At 42.3% G+C, this 24,998-nt stretch overlaps 1 protein-coding gene across 1 annotated transcript; it reads left to right on the top strand.

The window, feature by feature from the left end:
• Positions 1-14,800: 14,800 nt before the first annotated feature.
• Positions 14,801-23,302, top strand: LOC147666340 (cocaine esterase-like; the record flags this gene model as incomplete). The annotated part of the gene is made up of 3 exons (XM_086949118.1): positions 14,801-15,008; positions 17,941-18,079; positions 23,169-23,302. Coding segments are annotated over 3 exons (481 nt in total), but the record flags the coding sequence as incomplete, so codon positions are not given.
• Between the last annotated feature and the right edge of the window lie 1,696 nt (positions 23,303-24,998).

Below are 24,998 nucleotides of genomic sequence, written 5' to 3'. Positions count from 1 at the left end.
TTTGCTCCATCTTGTGTGTTTCTCTTCCGTGTTGCAGTTTGTCTTGGATGTGTTTCACCTTAATCTCTCATCTTTTAACTTTGAAATCTCAATGGCTTCCAACTAAAGATTTTGGGGATTTTTCTAGGTTGTTTAGAGATGTTTCTGTTTCTAAACCTGTGCCAAATTCTAACTCTGTAGTGGGGTACCATCTTTCAATGTTAAAGTCCTTACAGGTTCATTCCTCTTGACCATTTGTAAGAGGTGGATTTAACATTTCTGTCTTTCAAAGTTCTGTTCTTAGTAGTTATTACTTCTGCACATAGAATTGGGGAATTTTGGACTTCAAAGTTTCATTCTCTTTTCGCCAGATCTCTGAAGGATAGTCTTCTTCTAAAGCCTGATCTTACTTTCATTTCTAAATAAATTCTATTTTTCACAGATCACAGAAGGTTATTTCTCTATCTTCCTATCCATCCCCTTCTACTGCTGAAGAAATATTTATGAGTACCTTGGATATTAAAAAAGCTCTATCAATTTATATTGGCATGTTTCAACATAACAGGAAATGTGACCATTTATATGAGACATTGGGTCATTCTGGAGGGAGTAAGAAGGCTATGAAGCTGACACTTAGCAGATGGATAAAATCAGCTATATGTTTGGCAAAACAACAGGGTGCTGGATATATTAAAGTTCAAGGAAAGTCAACATGAGCTATGGCAACATCCTGGGCTGAGGTGCCAGGGTTATCTACTGAGGAGATTTACAGAGCTGCAACATGGTCATCAGATCATACTTTTATCAGACATTATTGGCTGAGCAATGTTACAGACTTGTAGTCGAGTTTGGTTGATGGGACTCTCAAACCTGTAATATCATGATTTATCATGCATTGCTTTCTGTTGTGTACTTTCTTGCAGAGCTTCAAATTCTGGTGTATCATATTTATAGGGCCTACCCTGCAGCACATGGGTTGGCTGTATGGCCTGGCAGGCAGCTGGGCCCAGCTCCTGTTCCACTGTATGGCTAGCTCTTTCCCACTATGTGGGCAACCCCTGCTTTGAATGACTTTACAGCAACAGGGACTACTACTCCCAGGCCCTAGCCCCAAACCAAAGTTCAGCCAACTCCCATTAAGCATGATTTTCAGCAACTTACAGTTGCAGTTGGAGCACTCCTTGTACCCAACATCCAGTGAAGCCATGCCCACTGTGCACCTCCTTTGTCTTGTGCTACTGTGTAGGCCACAAGGTAGAAGCCCAGCTATCAATGCTACAAAACTTTGCTGCACAAGAATTGGTAAAGGACATGGCCTTTGGGCAGACCCTGCTACCCAACATGTAGTCAAGCCCCAATGCACATAGCAAGGGTATTCTGTTTTAGGTTTAAACATATAAACACTGAAAAACACCTGCATAACCACAAATTAAATGTCATTCAAAGAAATAAAATGGAGAGTGAAAGAGTCACTTCTATTTCTTCCCGAAGGGATCAGTACAATGTAGCTTTGTTGTACAAGGTAGCAGCAAGAAAGACTGGGCTAACATTATTCTTATGAGTTTTGTTGTATTGGGATGTCATTAAAATATTGTTTCTTCTTTCTTTTGCTTTTTTCAGTTGTGTGGTCTTTGATCTAAAGATGCAGGGGTCAGAAGCATGTTTTAGGTAGTGTTTACTTATTTTATATACTGGAGAGAATCAGGAAATCTCAAACTCATATTTGATATTTAGGCTACATTTGATTATTTCACTGATTGGTAAAATGGCTGGTTTTATATGAATCTTTCCCAATATGTGCATCACATTTTCCCACAGTGAATGGGTAAAATCTCTTGATGCATCAGTCCACTTTTCTAGCGAGTCAGTATTGATTGTAGGTGAATTAACAAACACACCAGGCTTTAAACATTCAATGCAAGATGTAGTGAAAGGTATATGTGAAAAGAGTGCTGTCACCAAGCATCTGAGATAAAGGTGAAAACGTGACACCAGACTTTTGAAAAACATGGAACGCAGTGTTACTTGGAATGCTGCTGCAAAAAGATCTACCAAGTTCAACAAAGATTGGAGTGATATTGTTTGTATTTGCAGTGATCCAGCTACGTATATGAAAAAATTGTGCAATTACCTGTCAAAAGCGATACCTGAGCTGAAGTTCTTCCCTTTAAGAGATCTTTGCTACTGGCTAGATGGCATGCTGAAAGCATCTTTACAATCTTCAGAGCTAATGAAGAATGCTCTTGACTTTTTAGTCCATTCTGGTGCACTGTTTTGTTATGTGCGGGAACTAAAACACAAATATTTCTCATTTTATGCTTTGTGTGGCATCAAAGAAAGAGTAATTCCAACTGTGTCTATTAGCAAGTGGTTCTCAGTCCTAGAGGCCGTGAAAGCTATTTTATCCATGTGGCAAATGTTTACAGAATTTTTACAGAGTGATGATGCCAAAGGCAAGAAATGTGAGGATCTTCGGTCGCATATTGATAGTGATGAGAAAAAAATTTCACTCTACTGCATTCTTAGATTTTTATAGGAAAATATGACTGCTGTAGTTGACAAAATAAAAAAAACTAGAGTCCGAAAACGCCCTTGTCTACGAAGTGTACAGCATAATTGGTGTAGATGTGAAATATCTCCTTGAGATTAGGCTGGGCGACACTTTTAGTGACTTTGGCATTGCAAAATGTTCCATGTTAGAATGCTTGCCATTTTGTAAGCAAAGAAATGTTGAGGAGCAATTCAGGAAATTTTATTTTACAATGTATGAGAAATGACTTACAATGATGCACAAAAATGTCCCTTCACCAACCATAGTATTTGTAGTCAATGAAGCCTCACTGTGTTTCAGATCCCTTCCATAAAGGGGAATTTACTCTGGACTTTCAAAAATGCTGCTTCATTTTTGACCACTTCAATAACTCTGAGGGGATATGTGCCCAGTTCAACACATTTGTTGCACAACATGTGCTAGAGAATTGCAGTCTTAAGGTGCACCAGTAATGGCATGGAAAGCTATGTCAGCGGCCAGAGTTAGCAAATTGACTACTGGCTGTTTTGGCGTTGCCCATCTCAAGTGCCAATGTGGAGAGGGCCTTTTTCGCAGATAAAAGTTTACTTGGGAGGGTAAGAGGGAGCGTGCATGACCAAAGACTCACTGAAGAAGTATTGTATGGTGTACTACAAAAAGTTTGATTTGTAAAAGTGTATTTGGACCTCATATGCACTGTACAGACACTGCATATATACCATGCACTATCAGTGCAGCAATAATAAAAGCAAAACATTCCATAAACACCAGAAAAACACTGTTTCTGTTGTTTTTAATTTCACGATAATGTGTACCCACTGATAAGCACTGTTTTTTAAGGTATTGAAATCACTTGAAAACACACACAAAAAAAAAGAATTTACTACAAATAGAAACTGAAAACAGGAAAGCCTACAAATAGCCTTCAGCCAGTCCACTATCCTGTACAGCCAACCTTTCTGTACACAACCTTTGGTAAAAGCACAGCTAGTGTAGGCCCTTTTCCGGCCTTCATTCAGTGAGCCCGTTCATGGAATACTCCACTGCACATGACCACTGTGGACTCACAGGGCCTAAGTAGGTGCCTAGGTGTTTTTATTGTTTTTTCCAGCATGTTGCAAGGTCATATGCGTCCAAACAAGCTGGTTATAAACACCAGCCATGCACAAAATGGTATGACTGAAGGACTTCGTCTGAGCTCCATGGCTCCCTGAGTCTGATACTAACACTGACATACTGTTCTATTATGACTGGTAGACTGATTACCTCCCACCAAATGATGGACTTAGAATGAGGTGTTTACTCATCAAAATTGCACGGCCACGTCATCGTCCAAGATGGAGCGATGCCTAGGAAAATGGAATGCCCATCTCGGGGTGGTCTACGAGTGAAAGGGAATTCGGCCCCTTTTCACTTTCTAGTAGTGTCAGTGCATAAAATACTGTCTTTTGTATCTACTACAGTACATTTAAAGCAATGCTATCCGTCCTGTAGCAACATTGTGTATTCAAGACTGTCACAGACTTCTGTTTGACAGGACAGTTCAGAAAAAGGCCCATGAGAAATTATGCCCGCGGAATTTGCACGTTCCAAATAGTTACCAAAACTTGGAGTAATTAGATCTAGAGGACATCATGGACTGGCTTGCCAAACTTTGCAGCCACAAATCAATACAAATACAGCCAAAAACATTAAAGTGGTATTAATGTGAGGTGCATACAATGTGCCTGTCACAAACTGCTATGGCTCAGCCAGGAAATTAGCACAGCGTATCAAGCGTAAGCTGTAAAGAGAGATGTCTGATGCCAGTAAGAGGGCAGATTTCAATTTAAAATTTGCTCTCTCTCTGGCACCATCCTGACATATCTTCTCAGCATGAAACATATTCTGCTGTAGGCAGCTGTTAATGTGGCTCCTTTTACCCACCTTCTATTTTAATGTAAGTTGGGAGGAGGTTTGGGGGGGGACTATTTACAGCTCCCTTTAGCAGCATGCATTCCAGGGCGTTCAAAGCATGGGGGAAGAGGGGCAGAAAGGATTAATAAAAGCAAACTGCACGGAGAGGGGTTGGAAAAACGGTGACCGGGGAGGGTACAAAAGAGTTTAAATGTAAAGGAGAGGCGCAAGGGGTGAGTACCACAATGGGAAGTGTGGTAAATAGAATTACCAGACTATTTTTCTATACATTAAATGACAATAAGGATAGCTCAATCAAATGAGAGGCAGAGTCCGTGGTATCTGAGTCATAAGGGCTTTAATGAAATGCCTCGAGGCATGGGACATCGGGTTCCATCACCACTAAGGTTCAGGAAGGGACATTCAACATTTTATTAACATCACACATTATATATAGTAAAACAGTATAATTGAAATGAATACAGTAGGCGTAACAGGTGAAAAGAGAGAGATAAGAACACATGTGCGTAACAGGAGGTGTGTAAGAAGGCGTACACATGGGCGTGCACTTGACATGTCAGAGAAACGTCACAAGAAACGTCACAAGTGGGTGGATGCTTAGAGAAAGTTTGCAGAATCAGCAGAAACCTTTGGCATACATGCGCGCGCAACTGAGCATGACGTGTAGCTGGGGAGAGCTGGGGGCTTTGACTTTAGCACTAGTAGAGGAGACTAATGTCTGGGATGTCAGAACGACCTGCACTTATAGCATATCTGGTATCTTATGTTTGGAGGATGTAGTGTCTGAAGTAAAAGGTCTCTCGGGGAGAGGCCGTTCATCACTGAATGCTAGTGCGTGCATACGTGTCTGGGTGCAATGAGCGGGGGCCATGGGCCTACCATGGTAACGGGTTCATTAAATCACTTGCATGGAGACAGGAGAACTGGGCCCTTTGCTCTGCAGCCGGGAACATGTTTACCTATTTCACTAGACTGGAATGTGTTTTCGAGGAGGCTGAGCAGATAACTTGTAGGCAAAACACTATTTTGGCAGGCAGGCCAGGCCGAGCCGGGCACCGCTCGTCTGAGCAGGATGTAAGGTAGAGGTCAGGGATGCATACCTAAACTGCAGCTTTCAGAGACAGAAAAGAACTCGGAGCCTCGGTTAAGGGTCTGGCTCGGCTGAGCAAGAAAACATGGAGAAAACGTGTGCGAGATTCAAAAGTGCACCATGTAAAGACGTTGGCACCATAGGCCTAGAAGCCTAATTAACGTGATTTTCTTGGAGAACTGTATAACTGACATGTTAACGTTGGACGCAAATGCATATGCGTATTTCTAGCAGGCACGGAAAAGGAATTACATAACATACATGGGACACGTGTGTATGGATGGGGTGCGAGTGGGGGACACATTAGCTACCTAAAAATTTCTATTTTCTCATTCCCTCCTTGGCCCCTACTTCACCCTTTAGGATATGTTTATTCTCATGAGACCATCTATCTGTTCATATAACATCATTTGCTCTTCTTTCTTTATTCGGGAACGGGAACGTGAACTTGGACGGGGAATACAAGCTGTGGCGCATAAGCCGCAAATCGCTGGCCCACATTGCAGACAAAGACAACAACTGAATAGGATAAGTAGTATTATTCCTAGGAATGATAGCAATTTCCACCCCCAGGCGGACATCACACTCCAGAGCCAACCGGACCAAGTCCAGGTGCCTGGATTCTGGTGTATCAGGTGAGCAATTTCGTGGAGCCGTGTTATGGCCTTATACACGGATGGCGCGTTATTAGGAATAAACACGCAACAACTGGATCCGATCACTCTACAAGCCCCGCCCCTATCGGCCAGGATGACGTCAAGGACAAGGCGATTTTGAAGAACAACAATTCTCATAGCAGATTGCTCTTCGGTCAGGTTACCTAAAGCAAAAGTAGTTTCGTTCACTACTACTTCAAGGGTTCTTGTTAACCTGCGTATTATTTTACTGTTCTGGACAGGACCTATGAACCAGAAGTATCCTTTAACATAATCCTTATACTGGTCCCATGCTGATTCGGAATAATCAATAACAGGAGGGAGGTCTCTTCTGTGTCTGACATGCATAAGGCGTGTATTTCGATGATAATCAGGTGGGGCTAGAAAAACAGGTGGTAATAGGAACGCAATATAACACGTCCTATCCCAATCAGGGGGCAGATGTACATAAGCGGTCTGACCACAAATAAAATAAGAATGGCGAGAGGCTTTGAAAGTAGACTTTCCTCTATCGCTGAATTCGACCACAGTATTACAATCACTGTGTCCTAGATGTACTGAACCATTCTTTCTAACGCATAATTCGCCTTTCACTGGCAAAACTGTTATAAACGGCAAGTTCGAATTAGTCTCGGACTGGACGTTCAGGATCATGAGATTGAGGGAAAAGTTACCTAATTCATACACTTCATTTTCTAGATCGGTCCCTCTCCTTTGGGGAAGACCGTCTGCATCTGGGAAACATGCTTTATTCATGACTGTATTCAGGTTCCCCCATATCCAATTGCCTTGGGAAACTTTGGACTTACTGTCTAAAGAAGACATTAAAGCAAACCATGCTCCACATGAACCATTATGTGTAAACGGGTAGGGAAAGAGGGGCAGAGCTCCCTTGTATTTCTGATAAGGTGGGAGTCGGCCACATACCCAGCAATTTGTGGCATTGCTGGTCTGGTGAGTATGGTGTAACATACGAATGAATGTATTGTTGCGCATTGCTAATCGATAGGACAATTCATGAGGGGGCAGGTCGCTGAAAGTGTGCTCTACAGAGTCATTAGAGAAAGTATGTGCATGTGAACCAAAAGGAGGAAAGAAAACATGTAACATGAAGCTTATACATATAAGCGAAATGCTCAGAATAAACATGAAAATTAACGTTATGATGCATCTGCTATGCAAGTGTTTGCAATATTTTTCTCTCTTTTCAATTCGCCTATCTCTCTGACTACTTGGGTCTATCTTATACATGTCAGAAACCTGTCTAACCGCTTCACCCGAGGGGGACTTAAACAATTAAACGCTGTCTGACTTACTAGACCTCAGCTTAGCTCGGTACTCCTGCTGCAGAGTTTTTTCTAGCAGGGGGAGTTTAGAGTCAGTGTCTGAAACGGGGCAGTCCTTGATTACAGTCTCTGGACACAGTCCATAAAATCTCTTCACGTGGCTAGAGTGGAGCCACCCCTTACGGCCTTCCAGTTTCACCGCGGTCCTCGTGGTCATCAACACCAGCTTTGGCTGCTTCCACCTTGGCTCCAGAGGGCTTGTGCGATCGAAGTTGCGGACGTAGACATAATCCCCTGGAACGATTTCATGCGGTTTTACTTGGGTGTTGTCCGGGAAGGCAGCCGCGACCTGTAAACGACAAGATAGTAGTGCAGACATCAAGGAAGCTAGGTAATCTGTCAGCATGTTACTGTCGACATCCGTAATTTTACGAGGCATAGGCGTACCCCACATATTGGGAGGTCTGCCGAAGACTACCTCATAGGGAGATAGTCCGGTTCTGGAATGAGCTACCATGCGCATATAAAAGAGGGCAACTGGCAGGGCTACTATCCAATCTACACCTTTTTCTGCACAGACCTTTGCTAATCGTGTTTTCAGAGTCTGGTTGTGCCGCTCGACTAAACCAGCTGCTTCGGGGTGTCGAACACAGTGAAATTTCCACTGGTAACCTAACAGGAGTGATACCTGTTTCATAAGTTCGGACGAGAATGGCTGTCCATTATCTGAGTACACGACACGGGGCAAGCCGTATCGCGGGAAGAATTCACGAACCAACTGCTTAGCAGTGGTCGCGGCAGTGTAATCTGGGACTGGGTACGCTTCTGTCCATCTGGAAAGGGCACATACAACTACGAGGACATATTTGAATCCTCTACATCGGTCCATCTGGATATAATCCATCTGGAGGACTTCAAAAGGATGGTCAGGAGGATGGAATCCACCTTGTCCACGGGAATGCCTTTGCCTGGATTGAACTGACAACAGATCATGCAGGTACGCACTTTCTGTTTTGCTGCTGCACGCAAATGCTTGTTGCACCAGAGATTCTGAATGCTGTCTAACATGGCTTTTTCTCCTAAGTGTGCTGGACTATGTGCTGTATTAATGATAACTTGAACCATAGAGTCGGGGAGGAACCATGTGGCTCTTCCCTTCGTCATCCATCCCTGATCTGTCTGGATCCCTCCTTGTTCAGTCCATTTCTTGATTTCGTCTGGAGTGGCATGTGTCTGTATGTCGAGTACATCTAGAGTGGGATCCTTAACTGTCATACAATGTGTCTGTGATGATACTTCAGTCTTTGTCGGATCAGTCGGTATGTCTTTTTGAGTCTGAGCTGTGAGTTTAGCTGTTCGATCTGCCAGGTCGTTACCCTGGGAAATAGTGTCTGTGACTTTCGTATGTGCTTTGCACTTCATGATGGCAATGGATGCAGGTAAGTGTATTGCTTCTAACAGAGCTTGAATGAGGGGACCATGCTGTATCTTGGCGCCATGAGAAGTTAAAAAACCTCTTTTTTGCCAGAGGATACCGAAGTCGTGAACAACTCCGAATGCATACTGTGAATCTGTATATATGTTTACTTTCAGGTTCTTGGCTCGGATGCAGGCTTGGGTCAGAGCAATGAGCTCTGCTGCTTGGGCAGACAATGTGTCAATACGATGTGCTTCTATGACTTCAGTTTCAGTGGTCACTGCATAGGCGGCCACTAACTCTCCTGTGCTTGTTCTCATACATGAACCATCCACATGAAGCGTCAGGTCTGGGTCGGGTAATTCAATGTCTGTCAAGTCTTGTCTGGGTTTCGTTACTGTATTGATGACTTCCACGCAGTCATGTGGTGTAGGGTCAATTGTGCTCGAGGGTAACAATGTGGCAGGGTTTAATGTATTGCAACGTCTGATCTCTATGTGTGGCTGAAACAATGTCAATTCATATCCTGTCAGTCTTGCTAGTCTTGCTAACGCCTCCGGGCATTCGTGCGCTTTAGAAATGGATAAATCAAATCAAATCAAATCAAATCAAATCTATGGTCAAGTGTTGTGTCTGGGTTCGGTTCAGAAGAACTTCCACAGAGTGTGGAACTTGTACTGTCAGGGGATGTCCTAACACTATTGAATCGCTTTGTCTGATTGCTAGAGCTGTTGCTGCAACTGATTTGAGGCACGCAGGCAGGGCCTGGGCCACTGGATCTAATGTACTAGAAAAATAAGCACAAGGCTTGTGTTTTCCTGCTTGGTCTTGTGTGAGCACAGATAATGCTGTGCCATCGCGTTCTGTGACAAAAAGTGTAAAAGGTTTGCTGTAACATGGTGTCGCTAAAACAGGTGCTTGACATAAGGCTGGACCGGATCTGTGTACCCAGACCCGTCTTGACCGGGCACAAATTAATGAACCCGTCTAGATGCGTTCCCAACAACGGTACTCACCGGGAAGCAAAAACTGAAGGCCTCGGAAACTGGACTGGACTGGACTACGTCAGCTACGATTTCTCCTACGCATGCGCTACGGAACAGGTGGGCCTCCGGATACCTCGGACCTTGCTCTCTCGACTTGGGGCTCTGGTCGGGATCCTCCGCATTCCTCACCGCCTCGTCTGGATGCCGGGCCGCAGTCTCCGTCTCCTCCGTGGGCCTGAGGGAGATAGCAGGAAAACCCGCAGGTGTGCACTGGATCCGTCACGGCTGTAGAAGGGGTCAGGGGCCTGCGTTACATCGCCGGCGAGTGGGGAAGGGGGGGGTCCCTATTCGGGCGCCAGATTATGTGGTAAATAGAATTACCAGACTATTTTTCTATACATTAAATGACAATAAGGATAGCTCAATCAAATGAGAGGCAGAGTCCGTGGTATCTGAGTCATAAGGGCTTTAATGAAATGCCTCGAGGCATGGGACATCGGGTTCCATCACCACTAAGGTTCAGGAAGGGACATTCAACATTTTATTAACATCACACATTATATATAGTAAAACAGTATAATTGAAATGAATACAGTAGGCGTAACAGGTGAAAAGAGATAGATAAGAACACATGTGCGTAACAGGAGGTGTGTAAGAAGGCGTACACATGGGCGTGCACTTGACATGTCAGAGAAACGTCACAAGAAACGTCACAAGTGGGTGGATGCTTAGAGAAAGTTTGCAGAATCAGCAGAAACCTTTGGCATACATGCGCGCGCAACTGAGCATGACGTGTAGCTGGGGAGAGCTGGGGGCTTTGACTTTAGCACTAGTAGAGGAGACTAATGTCTGGGATGTCAGAACGACCTGCACTTATAGCATATCTGGTATCTTATGTTTGGAGGATGTAGTGTCTGAAGTAAAAGGTCTCTCGGGGAGAGGCCGTTCATCACTGAATGCTAGTGCGTGCATACGTGTCTGGGTGCAATGAGCGGGGGCCATGGGCCTACCATGGTAACGGGTTCATTAAAACACTTGCATGGAGACAGGAGAACTGGGCCCTTTGCTCTGCAGCCGGGAACATGTTTACCTATTTCACTAGACTGGAATGTGTTTTCGAGGAGGATGAGCAGATAACTTGTAGGCAAAACACTATTTTGGCAGGCAGGCCAGGCCGAGCCGGGCACCGCTCGTCTGAGCAGGATGTAAGGTAGAGGTCAGGGATGCATACCTAAACTGCAGCTTTCAGAGACAGAAAAGAACTCGGAGCCTCGGTTAAGGGTCTGGCTCGGCTGAGCAAGAAAACATGGAGAAAACGTGTGCGAGATTCAAAAGTGCACCATGTAAAGACGTTGGCACCATAGGCCTAGAAGCCTAATTAACGTGATTTTCTTGGAGAACTGTATAACTGACATGTTAACGTTGGACGCAAATGCATATGCGTCTTTCTAGCAGGCACGGAAAAGGAATTACATAACATACATGGGACACGTGTGTATGGATGGGGTGCGAGTGGGGGACACATTAGCTACCTAAAAATTTCTATTTCCTCAGAAGCTTAGGTAGAATGAGGACTACCAGAGGCAGATGGGTAGGGGAGCTAAAACAAGCGATCCAGCCGGGAGGACAAGAGTGGGCACCAGGCGAAAGTACTGTCAAAGGGGGACAGGAAGCATGCATATCTGCTGTGCCCCTGTCTCCACCAGTCTTTTTCTAGTAGGTGATAATGGCCTGGCGTCTTGTGTTGCACTTCTCAGGGGTTGTCTGGGCCTGCAGGAAGCATGTAGTGGTTTCACACGCTACACAGAGTGAGAGAGAGAAGAAAAACACCTCTCTTCTGACCGCCCTCCTCATTCTGGACCCGATCTTCCTCTTTCCTGCAGCACGGGACCAGCCAACTTGCTAAGCAAATTACGGCACTAGTCTGCAGTGCGAGGATTGGATGGAGCATCCTGGCTGGAAGCTCCTTCAGGCCCTTTAGGTCTGTGCTTGGTCTCCACCCAGCTGCCTAAGACAGCTAGGTGGAGAACTTCAAAGTGGCAATGTCACTTTAGACGGCGCAAGACAGCCGTCCAAAGTGATATGCGTACTTTGGAGGATCCAGCCTGCCACTGCTCCTGTCCTCTGCTGCCAATCGGCAGTAGAGGACACACCCCGTAATGTCTATTGGCTCGGAGCAGGCTGGCTGCTACAGCTAGCACCATGGTAAAAAATTAAATGGCAATGAAATCTTTTCATTGTCATTTTATTTTCTTCTGCTCAGCTCGCACCGAGTGGTCGGGGGGTGATGCTACCCCGCCCAAGTGTAGAAACCGCTGCTGCAGGTAAGTGATTTTTTTTGTCATGTATATTTTGCATGTAGTGTAGTATGGTTTTTTCCCCAGCAGCGGTTTGCCCGCCCCACCACTCCCGATAGCTGGCATCACCACTGCTCCTACCCACCATTGTTATAATGACCTAGCGCGGGTTCAATCGGAGGAGGATTTAACCAAGTTTCAAAGTTGGTTTCAAGATTTTGCAGGGACTTTTGTAAAACTCACAGGTTTTTTTCGCAATTATTTTTCAGGTTACGAAATTGCTAAATCTTGGATGATCTGATTGTGCACTTCCACAGGATTTTGGCACAGTGCAGACTGGTTCAAGCAGAAAACATTGGGAGAAATATTTTCTGCTCAAACCATTCTCTTGCTGGTGTTTCACCAGATTTGTTTTTAACTGAAGTGTTCCCTCAAGTGAAAATGTCATTTAAGATACTGGCAAGCTCTATTTTTACAACATTCATGCAATTTTGAGAAAAGTTACGAAAAAAAATCATACAATCTCTCACAACTCTACTGAAAAACAAAACTATTCCTCCCAAGATCAGGTGGTTCACCAACACAGATCAGCAGCATGTAATAGTTCCTTATTCCTGATCCATGCAACTGCACAGCACTGTAATAGGCTATGGGTGAGATGGACTAATGTTTTGCACAAATGTTTGCTGACAACAATTTTTTCATCTACAGCTTTAGAATTTACCTATTAACCACCATAGGATCACACAACTATTTCTCTCACATTTTTGTACAATTTGTACAATTGGTCCACAGAATCCAACAGAGATTTAAATATTCAATCCAGAAGTTTGCAGCTGTTTTTAACGATTGTAAGTGAGAAAGTTATGAAATTCAGAGTATGAAAGATTATTGCAGAATTTAAAGGCATATTAAGTATGGAGAACAAATGTAAATGGTCCCAATTGTACAAATATTAAAGTAAGTCCATGTGTTGTACTTCTTAGACTTTAATATAGAAAGGGCCAGATGTACGACCCTATCAATCTGCGAGTCGCAAACTGCGTTGTTTTGCAAATAGGAATGTACAACAATGTCTCAGACACTGTTTGAGATTCATAATGGGGTCTCAAATTGCCTGGTACATTAATATGCATGAGGCAGGTGAAATCTGCGACCCCAGTAGGAATGGCTAGCACTTCCAGGGATGGTGGCCTGTTGGGGTCACCAGACCACCTAGTCTCTGAAAGCTTTTTGAATAAAGCAGTTTTTTGTTTTTTAAATGTAAACCATTTTCCTTAAAGGAAAACAGGATGCATTTAAAAAAGAAAAATTAAATGTTACAGATTCATTTTTTAAGAGCAGGCAGTGGTCCTAAGGACCACTGCCTGCTCTTAAAAAATATTTTCAATGCCAGTCACAAAGGGGACTTACCCCTTACCGTTGGCGAGTGGGTTGCCACCCATTTGAAATGGGTGGCAAACTGGCAGTGTTATGAGGCCTCAATCTTACTTTGAAGTGCTAATCGCTATTAGGAAGGGATGCTCTTGGCACGCCTCTTCCTAATAGCGAGTCGCAAACCCTATTTTGTGAGTCGATGATAGGTTACTGGCAAGGAAAATAGGGTTTGTAAATAGGGCAGACATATTTTGTGATCGAAACGGGCCGATTGCCCATTTGCAAGCGCAATAAATGGTAGTACATCAGGACCAAAATGCCACGAGTGCTAAGTTCGGTGTGCACTCTTTTAGTGGCTCTGGGGCACTTTCGTATTACGGAAGGAATCACAGACTTTTACGCCACACCTTCTGTAATATCAATGATGCCGGCTCTAAATACAAGAGCCCATTCAATGAGGGGATCTTTGCACCTACACTATGCTACATATTACAGTGCAGACGAAGTTACAAAGAGGCGGGAGGTGCACTAACTATGCACCACATAGAAGTGGCACACAGTCAGTCCATCCCTCTGGGCCACCCCTTGGCTGGGGCACACTAATCTGAGTCTCCCCAGCCATCCTCCTCCAGGCAAGTGAAGACACTCATTGTACCTGTCTGCAGGGGAATCTCTGTACCCCACCCACCCCCCTTTGAAACGCAGGTCATGTTGCTACATGCAGTGAAAGGCAGACCAGTGGCTTCAAAAAGCTGGTCTGCCTTTGACTTATGTACTATTCAGAGAGCAGAACGAAGCCAGCACTCTGTAGACTGCATGATCTTAAATAGGGTACAGTGTCTCAGTCCATGCCTGAAGAACCCACTTAGAATGAGCCGCAGCACAGAGGGGGACATTACTACCTTTATGTAATATAACTCATGGTGCGCTTGCACTAAAATCGAGTGAAATCCGTCCTTGAATTTCCATAATAGAACTTCTGTAATCCCAGAGATTTTTCTAGTACACCTTAAAGTTCCACTAAAAGACAGGAGAAATACAAAGAGTTTTGAAGTTAAATCTTGAAAATGGAACAAGCAAAGGCTAGTTCTGAGGAGGCATGATATTAGGGAATTCTGCAATGTGAAACTTCAATGCAATATTGGTTCAGGGGTCTACCGGAAACGCATTCCGAGAAATAGCTACAAGAAGACAAAAGTGAGGTAAAAAATGTGATTCTTCTCTTGTGTCTTGGAAGAGACTAAGTATTTGTATTTTTTGTGCAGGACGTGGGGATGCACCATCGCCGATTGTAACAACCAATTATGGGAAACTCAAAGGAAAACGTCTGAGTGTGAAGGAGACAAATCAAGCTGTGGATGGTTATTTTGGAATCCCTTTTGCAAAACCACCAATTGGACCACTGCGATTTTCTCCTCCAAAGCCTGCAGAACCTTGGAACGACATCAGGGATGCAACTGCCTACCCTCCAATGTAATCTATGACAAATTTACCTGTTATCACTTTCTGTCTACCTTCATAACCCTACACGATTCTTTGAAAGGGAGCGAGCATCATCACACAACAGTGACATTTTGGGGCCGAGAATTACTCATATTAACTCAACAGCCCTTTGTGCTGTGTCTTTAACATCTGCAGGTGAAAAGATGGAAGGTTCTGAAGCAGGAACCTATCCTCTAAAAATACCTGTCACCTGACTTCAGGATTGCTCTTTTGGATAATTGGGACCAGTTTTGACACTACTGTCTGAGACATTTCCACTTCCTGTAATGTTTCAGTCTCCTTTGGCTTCATCAAATGTACAAACCTTGGGGCCTTCCTTTGTGATCTTCTGTGTCAGAGAATGTTACCATTTGTCTGATGAGCACCAGATGGCTCTGTTGTAGCCCAGTTCACTAGACACAACAGCTTTTCAAACTATACATTTGATACCCGTTTTACCTTGAAGTTAAAATGGTAAACTTGTTCATTTTTGTTGCTTGATTGTTTTGATCATCTCACTGGATTTGCAGCCATCTCCGCCACTTATAACCAAGGCAGAGGTCAGTCATATCATAGTCAATATCACGTGTTGTAGTGTTTTCTCTGTATTCGCTGCCCAATTGACTGATTTGTAGGAATGACAGGACATGTGGTCTTAGCCACACAATCCACCTCCTATGTTAGGTATGCCTTAGTCAGGAATTTAACAGACGTTAAATTCCTGCGTTAAGGCATACTTAACGTGATTTTAAATATCGCTAACCCTCGTTGTCAATATGACTAAGCTGGGTTAGCGATATTTTCCCAAGGGAGTATTGTCAGGCATGCTTCCTTGGCATCTCATTAGCGATGCGATGGGAGGCGTGCTGACAATTGACGATATTGCAAGGAAACACGCGCTAGCGTGTCCTTGTTGATAATGTGATAATATTATCGCCGCTTTTCGCCCGAAAACAGGCTCTAAAGCGGCAATAATATTATCGCCACCCCTTCTTGATATGCCCCGTAGAGCAGTGGCCACCACAGTTTACAGCAGCTTCTCTTTGGTGCATGTAAATCATGGCAGTTTTGCACAAAACAACTTCAAATGCTCACTGGTGCAAAGAGAAAACATTGGGTTCATCAGGGACATTTTTAATGTGGGTAGTGAAAATGTAACCCACTTTGAGAAACATTTCTTGCATATATATATATGTAAAGGACAGAAGGTCCATCGTGCTTCTGTGGCAGGGCAGATCCCAATGTATAGCTTTATAGGCTATGAAATCAATGTTTGAGAGGTTGCCAAAACAGGAATCAGAACCCTGTTCTTTGAAAATGATATACAATTATATACATCTGACATGACAATGTATATAATGGGGCAGAATTACAAGCCCCTTGTGTAATTTTTGCATCGCCGTTACGTCACTTCTTTTGATACAGCGGCTGCGTAAAAATGCAGCCCATTTACAATGTGATGCATCTAGGGAGATGCGTCACGTTGTAAAGCCTTGTGTCACATTATACCTGCGTCAGGTATAATGTTTGCAGGGTGGAATTCCCATGCAAAAAAGCCTCGTAGAAATGATGCAGTGAAATCTACAGGATTTCACTGCGCCATTTCTAGGACGCCACTGCGTCAAAACCCTATGCCTGCTTGGAGCAGGTGTAAGGAGTAACGCAGCACAATGAGGATAGGCCTCCCCATGCATTGCTGGGGTTGCTTCATGCTAGCGACATGACTCCAGCAATGTGTGAATTTTGCTCAAACAGATGCATCAGAATTTCTGACGCATCTGTCAATACTTGTGCCATTGTGCACCGCATTGTAAATACTGCGCATCCATGGTGGCGTAAGAGTTTCTCAATGTGGCGCAGGGAAAGTGACGCATTTCAAGAGATGCGTCACTTTCTTCTAAATCTCCCCCATAGGTCGTAAATATTTGTGCCAAAGTGTCTGAATTCCAAATCCTTCACCACCATCAGAAACAAACCTTCACTGCTCCTCTCACTACTCTTGGAGAGTCAATTCTACAAAGAGAGTAATTTGCTTATCTATTGAGTGCAATACCTCCTGGGGCTCTAAGACACTAATGGTACTCAACAGTACCCACCATATATACTTCCCAGCAACCACTGACTCCCGAGAAAATGCATATCAAATGTAGACAGTTACATTTATTATGCAGTATCCACCGGGTCTTCAACGAGGCTGTCAGATCATTGCAGCCAAAACAAAACAATATGACCTTTTGAAGCTCCTCTTCATTACTTACCACTTCAAGATGTATTCCATTGGACAATACCTTGTTGTTTTTTTTCTCAAAACTTTACAACCTTCTCTCACGGATTCTGACCACTCTAACTTGCACAAATGTGTAGAACCAACCTTTTCCAGTTATACAAATCCTGGACATTTTTTTTTCTTTTTTTTTTCTTTTTTTTATGGCCTGATGATATGGTGCAATGAGTGCCGCCCTTCCTGCTGCACCTTCCTTTTTTTTATTTGAACCAGTACAAACAAGAGTCAAAACATAGAATACACAGTTACAGAAGTTCAAAACATAATAACACAATGCTGTACAAGAATACTAAAAAAAAGATTGTTACAGGGTAACACAGAGAATTAACATTGCTTAAATGATACATTAATGATTACACACAACACTGTCGGTTTTAGCCATCTGGTGACTCAGCTAAGGTTGCTAATGCTAGGAATCGAACTGATACCAGCTTTCCAATTAGTAACTGGAAGCCAGATCGCCTGGACATTTATGCAAAAATAATAACCATATAAAGAAAAAAAGAAGAGTAACAACAGTATTATTATTGTTATTATTATGGTGATTGTTGTTGTTGTGAATAACAATATAGTCAAACTACCAATAATATTTGGAATTACATTTCTGCTCACTCATATTCATGCTCTTTTCCTTTTCAGGTGCGTGCAAAACATGAACATGTCAATAAAATTACAAGAGGTTTTGCATATTGGAATGCCTGAACTGACACAATCGGAAGATTGCCTGTACCTTAACATTTATACTCCAGCAACTACTGGCCAGAAGGCTAGACTGCCAGTAAGAAAAACAACAATTTCTTGTCCTAATGAGTGTAATAAATCCTAAACAATAAAGAATACTTCAATACAATGCAGAGACCACGCTGCAATAAGACGATCTAGGTGAGCTTCAGGAGCTTGGGATTTTGTTATATAAAATATTCCTATCAAAGTGCTCTGGAGATCCCTGTACCAAGACCTCCCTTAGTCATGTTGGACACATTTATTGATACAAGAACTTTAGAGAATGTTGTCAAAATGAGTGGCACATAAAACAATGTATAATTGTCCTCCACTCAATAGATGCAAAAGAAAACCTCGCAAGATTCGTGAAAAAATGAATCTACTGAAACTGGAAAAAGAATGAATGTATTAAATCCGAAAACCGCTGATATTTGCTAGTTGTAGTTTAATGAACTATCGACCACTTGTGCCTCACCTTACATATTACATCATTTGTGATATTTTAAATTACATCGTTGACTACACCACTGATGACATCTCAAATGACATCACTGATGATTAGCTCCTATTGTTAATTTCAAGTCTGCGGTATCAAAGTTTGGTCTGGAAACCTGTTAAAACAGGCCGTGCACATCATGGGTTGACAGTCTGCAACAAGTCAGTAAATTAATAGCTAATAAACACTTTTTTATACTCCCTCCCCCTCTGGGGACTGTGCCCCCAGTTGGATTTGCCTGAAATTCTATATACTATGGCTAAGGAAGCCATGCTATAGGACCACATTTTGTGCTGATTCATTAAACCCTATCACAGTTATTAGTAAATAAGCACTTTATGGTGCTTGTAAATCCAAAAAGTAAAAATAAAAAAAGCCAATCTGATTGGTGGAGCTCTCTCCATTTTGGAACCGCTGATCCTAATCCAAATCAAAATATATTTTTTAAAAAAAATTGTGTTTGGACTCTCAAATCGAAAAAAAGGAAAAAAAGAAAGATAAAAAACAAGAAAAAAATCGTTTGGTATGTGACAGGTGGGCTTTGGGCCAGGCCAGAGACCAGGCCCTGTGGTCAACTCTCGCTATGCATGACTGAAGGCCTTGTGCAGCAGAGGTTGATCCACCTGCAGAAGGTTGGGTGAAAGGAACGCCCTTTGGCCTTGAGCAGCAACACTTGACACCCCCATTGCAGGAGAGTCTGCAGCCAACCCAGCCTTAAGTACTGAGTGCAGGTCCTGGTCTCCAACTACACCCTATGGACAACCCCAACCGCATGCATCCAAAAGCTATGCAGAACAGCTATGCAGAACACGGGATTGACCACCAAGGGAAGGTTGAGCACACAGATATCTTGGATCGGGTATATGATGAAAAAGCAACCAAGCATCCCTCGAAAAAATAAATATTAAAGGGAAGTTATGTTTGGTCTTATTATGTTTAAAAACTCAGAAAAGTGCAGTTATAGTTTCAAATAAAGTTATGGATTGCATCATTCAATACCTTCCACAACAGCCATACAGACCAGAACTCACACACCAAATGCAATAATCTTTACCTCAGCATATTGATACCCATAAATAAAATCATCCAACATTAACATTCAATTAAATACCAACACACAATTAAACCATTAAATAATACTAAAATCATAGTCGTTGCTTTCTAAGTGCTAAGTGTAATATGGTATGTAATTGAATATATAAGCATAGTTATAATGTTTGTAATTGCATGTTTTGCAATAATAAGAGCATGAATGTTGCATATGCTCTGCGAGTATTTGATTGTGTTTGCAACTATAACATCTTCAAAAAGAGTTCGAAGTACATCAAGGAAACAAGTTAGCTGAAAGTTGCGTGAAACAAAGACAAAGGTACATTTTATTTTCAGTGCTTACAGGAGAAAAATGGTGGCTTTCGATTTGGAACCCCTAAGAAAATGGTAGAACATATTTGTCTCTCACCCTTAGGTGGCACTATGAAATTGACTTTTTCTACTAAGCGTGTAGTGCTGCTATCAATGTGGATAAAATGAAGAAATACACAACATGATGTTATATTTGAATATATTATTTCATGTAGACCATGTTATGTTGTCATATATCAGAAGCATGTAGAGTGCAACCTGTGTAAGTGTAAGGTATAATCCAGTTATTAGCGTACATTTAGAACATTACAAAACAGAACTACACACATACACACCTATTTGTATACTTGCAGTGGGCAGTTTGCCTTTGGGCCTGCACCTAATCATCTATTGGCATCCCTCTGCGGTTGCCCAGCCACCACTGTGCGCAAAGTTAGCTTACCAAAAGTCTTATATTTTAAAATTAAGACACTACTAAGTGACTTAGAAGAATGGATCAGGGTCAAAGGTGGAAAGAGGATGCTATACTTATGCAGCTGTCTCCCTCTTTAACTATTTTAGTCCCTTAAAAAATATATTATGCCTCAAATTACTAAAAGCCCATACCTGCCCTTAAATGTTTAACTCACTTGTGACATATTCACATTAACATATTAATGCTCATTTACTTCAGCCTGTTCCACAGTAGGTCTTTTAATTCAGTAGCTCCTACGCCAACAAAATGGTATTCATCAGTGTCTCACTTGTGAATACAAAATGTTAGTGCTGTAGTTGTTCTTTAGAACTCTCTTGTGAAACTGCAGTTGATTACTAGGGAGTTAACTGACGGACTGCTACTGGTGTTGGAAGCATGTTTCTTTCTGCAAGTTAGAACCTTTCACTGACATTGATGAGGAAGATATTTGAGAATTCATCGAAAATGTCTTGGTTTTGGCTTCTAAAGCTATAACCATCATTTCTATGACAAATAACTCTCCTTTGTTCATTCACTGCAGTATCCACTGTAGGAATGCTTTCAGTTTTACAGCTTTGAGTCCACCAAGATGGTGTTCAGGTATTCCACACTTTTGTCATAAATACAGAAAGTTAGTACTCAGGTTATTCATTAGAATGCTGACGTGAAGCTGCTGTAAAACTCTGGTGTGAGAAGCTGGCCTGGTATATGATGTCCACTTATGTAAGTGGGCACCTTGCACGAGTCCAGACAACCCTTATGATGATTCAAGCGGTCTCAGACACCTTAGAAAGGTATCCAAAGGGTAGCTGTGGAGAGCAGCCTTCAGGCTTAATCTTGAAGGAGTGTAAAGCAGCTTGTTTTACCAGAATGCAATCTTATGGTATAGATTAAATGAAAGAGAACCACACAAGGTATTTATAAAAATATGTATTTAATATATAATACTGTCTAGTACGTTCCAGTGTCTCCCACACGGATATATACACAAAACACACAATATTATAGCAAAGTTATTAAAGTAAATATCACTAATACACAGTGGGCCCCGGGGGAAACCAAACCATATACTAAGAAAGTCATATAAGTACCACAATTTGATTCAGGACAATGTTGAGAGGTTGTAGAATCCCTGGGGACCCAAGGAACCTGTTGTAGTCTTCCTTTTACCTGCTGCACTCTCCTTTCAATAGTTCTCTGCCTACCTGCTCAGCTTGTGATGAGGTCATGTAGAATGTTGGAGTGTGTTTGTATGAGTGGAGTGTCAGTTGATCTGGATGGCTGAGCAGCCAGGAGGCTGCTCCTGGTGGGGCATTAACTGGGGCAACTATTAAGGCACTTATTGAACTTACCATCTTCCTGTAACTTAAGAATAAATATACTTGTGTATCTACAAGACCCTGACTACGCATCTTTCATCATTACAATAGAACCACCTAAGGTAAGTATACAGGGACCCCACGGAGTGCGCGTGCAGTGTGAGAACACGACCGCGGGCTCCGTACAACTCTACGTATAAGTTGCGGTTGGATTTTTAAAAATTAAGGACCCGTCCCAGTGGACCCTCAAGAAACCCCGCGAAAGACAGAAGAGTGGAGAGCCACCCCACCCGGGGATACTGTGGTACCCAAGTTACCTATCCCAGGGGAGCCAGGTGCAGAGGTGTGAAGTGGCGTTGGAAACCGCCATTAATCCCAATGGAGGACTTCAGAAAAGTGCCACTGCTGGAAGAGGAGAACGTGTCCATGGGAATCCCAATGTGGATTCTTGATGGAGGGTGCGTGACAGCAGAGGGAACAGAGTCTGGGTCACTTGAGAGTGACCAGGGGCTTAGTAGACCAATGTCCACTGATGTTGGGTGCTTCAGGATAGATGTTGATGAACTTAACTCTGAAGCTGTGGGGACCAGGCAATGCTGAGGATGATCAGGAGCCGGATACGAGCTGTCCCATGAAGAATGTTGAGTGCTGAGGGGTTGGTGTCCGGCGGGGGCACCAACAAACCTTGGCAAAAGCATATCATGCAGAAATTCAACAAGTTACAGGAAGAGGACCAGCAAGGACCAGGAGACCCACCACAAGCAGGGGAATCAGTGCATGCCCAGGGTAATCAGGGGAGGCCAAAGAAGTCATTGTTGACCCTCCACAGGACCCACAGGTCGAAGACACTAAAGTCGCAGGAGGACCTTGCATTTTTACAGGCCATGGAGCACAGGGTGTGATGTGGTTAAAGATCTTTGAAGGAGAAGTTGCCAGAGTTTGGGGCTACTTGGAGCCCAATGTACTTGCTGCAGAATTGCCAACAAGCATTTCCACTTTCAATTGACCTCAAACTGAGTGAGAGGGCAGCTCTGGGCTCGGGGGATGTAGGAACCCACCTCCTCCTGTGTTGTTGAATCCTTCATAGTCCATAGGAGCTTGGGATCAGTAGACCGGTCAGCTTGTGTTGCGGTGCACAAGTTATAGTTACTTCAGAGCTCGAAGTATAGTTACTTGATATAACTATAACGGGTAAATTTAAGTGGTTTAGTTAGTTTAAAATGGTAGGTTTTAACTGACATTTTCTCCTAACTATAATGTCCCTTTAACCTTTGTTGCTTAGGGAGATAGATAGATAGCTGATTGAAAGAGAGATAGATAGATAAATGAGAGGCGATAGATAGATAGAAAGATAGATAGATAGATAGATAGATAGATAGATAGATAGATAGATAGATAGATAGATAGATAGATAGATAGATAGATAGATAGATAGATAGATAGATAGAACCACAAGTAGCTAATTTGCAAATTTGCAATTCGTCATAACTTTCTCTGTAATTGCATTTTTCAGGTGATGGTCTGGATCCATGGAGGTGCCTTGGTGTGCGAAGGAGCATCGATGTATGATGGATCTGCCTTATCGGCCTATGAAAATGTGATTGTGGTGGCAGTCCAGTACAGGCTGGGGATCCTGGGATTTTTCAGGTATGTCATACAATGTTGCACCACTGTCTCTGCAATTTTTTTAAGTATGCATTGTAAGAAATAATCTAACTTTAATAGCATTCTGCTCAGTTCACACAGTGAAATCGAAACTTAGTCCGAGCAGAGGAACCTACTAGGGCTTCCTGACAATGAATTCCAGTAGAATATTTCTAATGGTAATTAAATGCACAAAAGATGCAGACAATGGATTTCTACATGGTGCAGATTCTGCATGCATGAATTTGATATTAATGTGCATTTGAACATTTAAGCTTTTTTTGGTTAGTTTTTCCATCAAGGAATTATTTTCACCTTAGAAAAATACTTTACGCTAGACCTCATGAAATATTGGAGTGTTGTCCACCCATTACCACTCGAAAATGTACTTGTGCTTGCCCATAACAGATTTAGACTTTTATTTTTTTTCTTTAAAAATGTTTCTTTTATTTATAATCAGGTATCCAAAAATCCAGTACAAACCATTTCACAATACACCTTAATTCATCTCAACCACAATACAAAATACAAAAAAGTGCAGAAATCTAATCATTCATCACTAATCATTCATGACCCCATGTCATCTTTGGACAGTACCGTAACTAGGTAAAAGGTCAGTACTAAGAATTGTTATGTAGTGTAACGGTAGGGAGAATATAGGTGAACAGTTAGGTGACTACCTGAGCCTATATTAGGGAATATCGCTGTTTACAATGCATGCGATTAGATTGCCTGACATTACAAAGCGATTGTTACAATGACCGCGTTGTTAGTACGCATACCTTTGTAGGGGAGTATTGAAAGAAATTCATTAGCAAGCATCTGTTTCACCGCTTGTATTACCCCAGATCCCATTAACTTTCTTAAGCACACCCAACCTTTGAGCAAAAAGCTCCTATAATTTCTTATCCCAATCCATTTCCATTACCCATGTTTCAAGTATAGAAGTGATTAGAGAATTAGTGACTTTGCAACCAGAGACCCAATATAAAAGTACTGTTGCTGTCATGGACTGTGATCAATAGTTACAAAACTCTTACCCCGGCGGCATATTTGGACACAACTTATTCTATTTTTATTAAAAAAAGACTTATACCCTTGCGCTTCTGCAAATTTCAAACTCTTGCCGATGAGCCTACCTGGAAGCACATCGATTCTGTTGATTGTCGTCTTTGCGGTAACACAAAGGAAGATTTAATTCACATAATATGCCACTGTAAGAAGCTGAATAAGGAGCGTGCGTTTTTCTTAAAGACAATTTTTCTGGTTAAGAGAATACGCACATGCAGGACTGCAGTCATTGGTGGCTTGGACTCAACAGCTCCCCAAATAAATTGTAAGATGGTAAAGTTTTTGTTGGCCTTTGAAAAACACTTGAAAGCAAGCCCATGAATGATCATATTACATCATTAAGACTTTTCAGGATAGAGAGCATATTCTGAAGGAAGTTTCTATTTTAAGGTTTTAGGAAAGATATTCTTTTAGAATCAGGTTTCAGGTTTTCAGGTTTTAAAGTCTTTTATTGTAAATTCTTGTGTGATTTCTTTTAAGGCAATTTTATTTTAATCTTGGTTGTATATTGCAAAGGAAATTTGTTATGGTTTTAATTAACTAAACAATAAAGACTAAATTCAAATTAAAAAAATACTGTTGCTGTCTCAATGTTAAATAATCTTTGGACAGTACCGTAACTAGGTAC

The sequence above is a fragment of the Lissotriton vulgaris genome, unplaced genomic scaffold (genome assembly GCF_964263255.1).
Source record: "Lissotriton vulgaris unplaced genomic scaffold, aLisVul1.2 SCAFFOLD_10333, whole genome shotgun sequence".
Classification (NCBI taxonomy): Eukaryota; Metazoa; Chordata; class Amphibia; order Caudata; family Salamandridae; genus Lissotriton; species Lissotriton vulgaris.
This window is presented reverse-complemented; position numbering and strand designations above follow the sequence as displayed.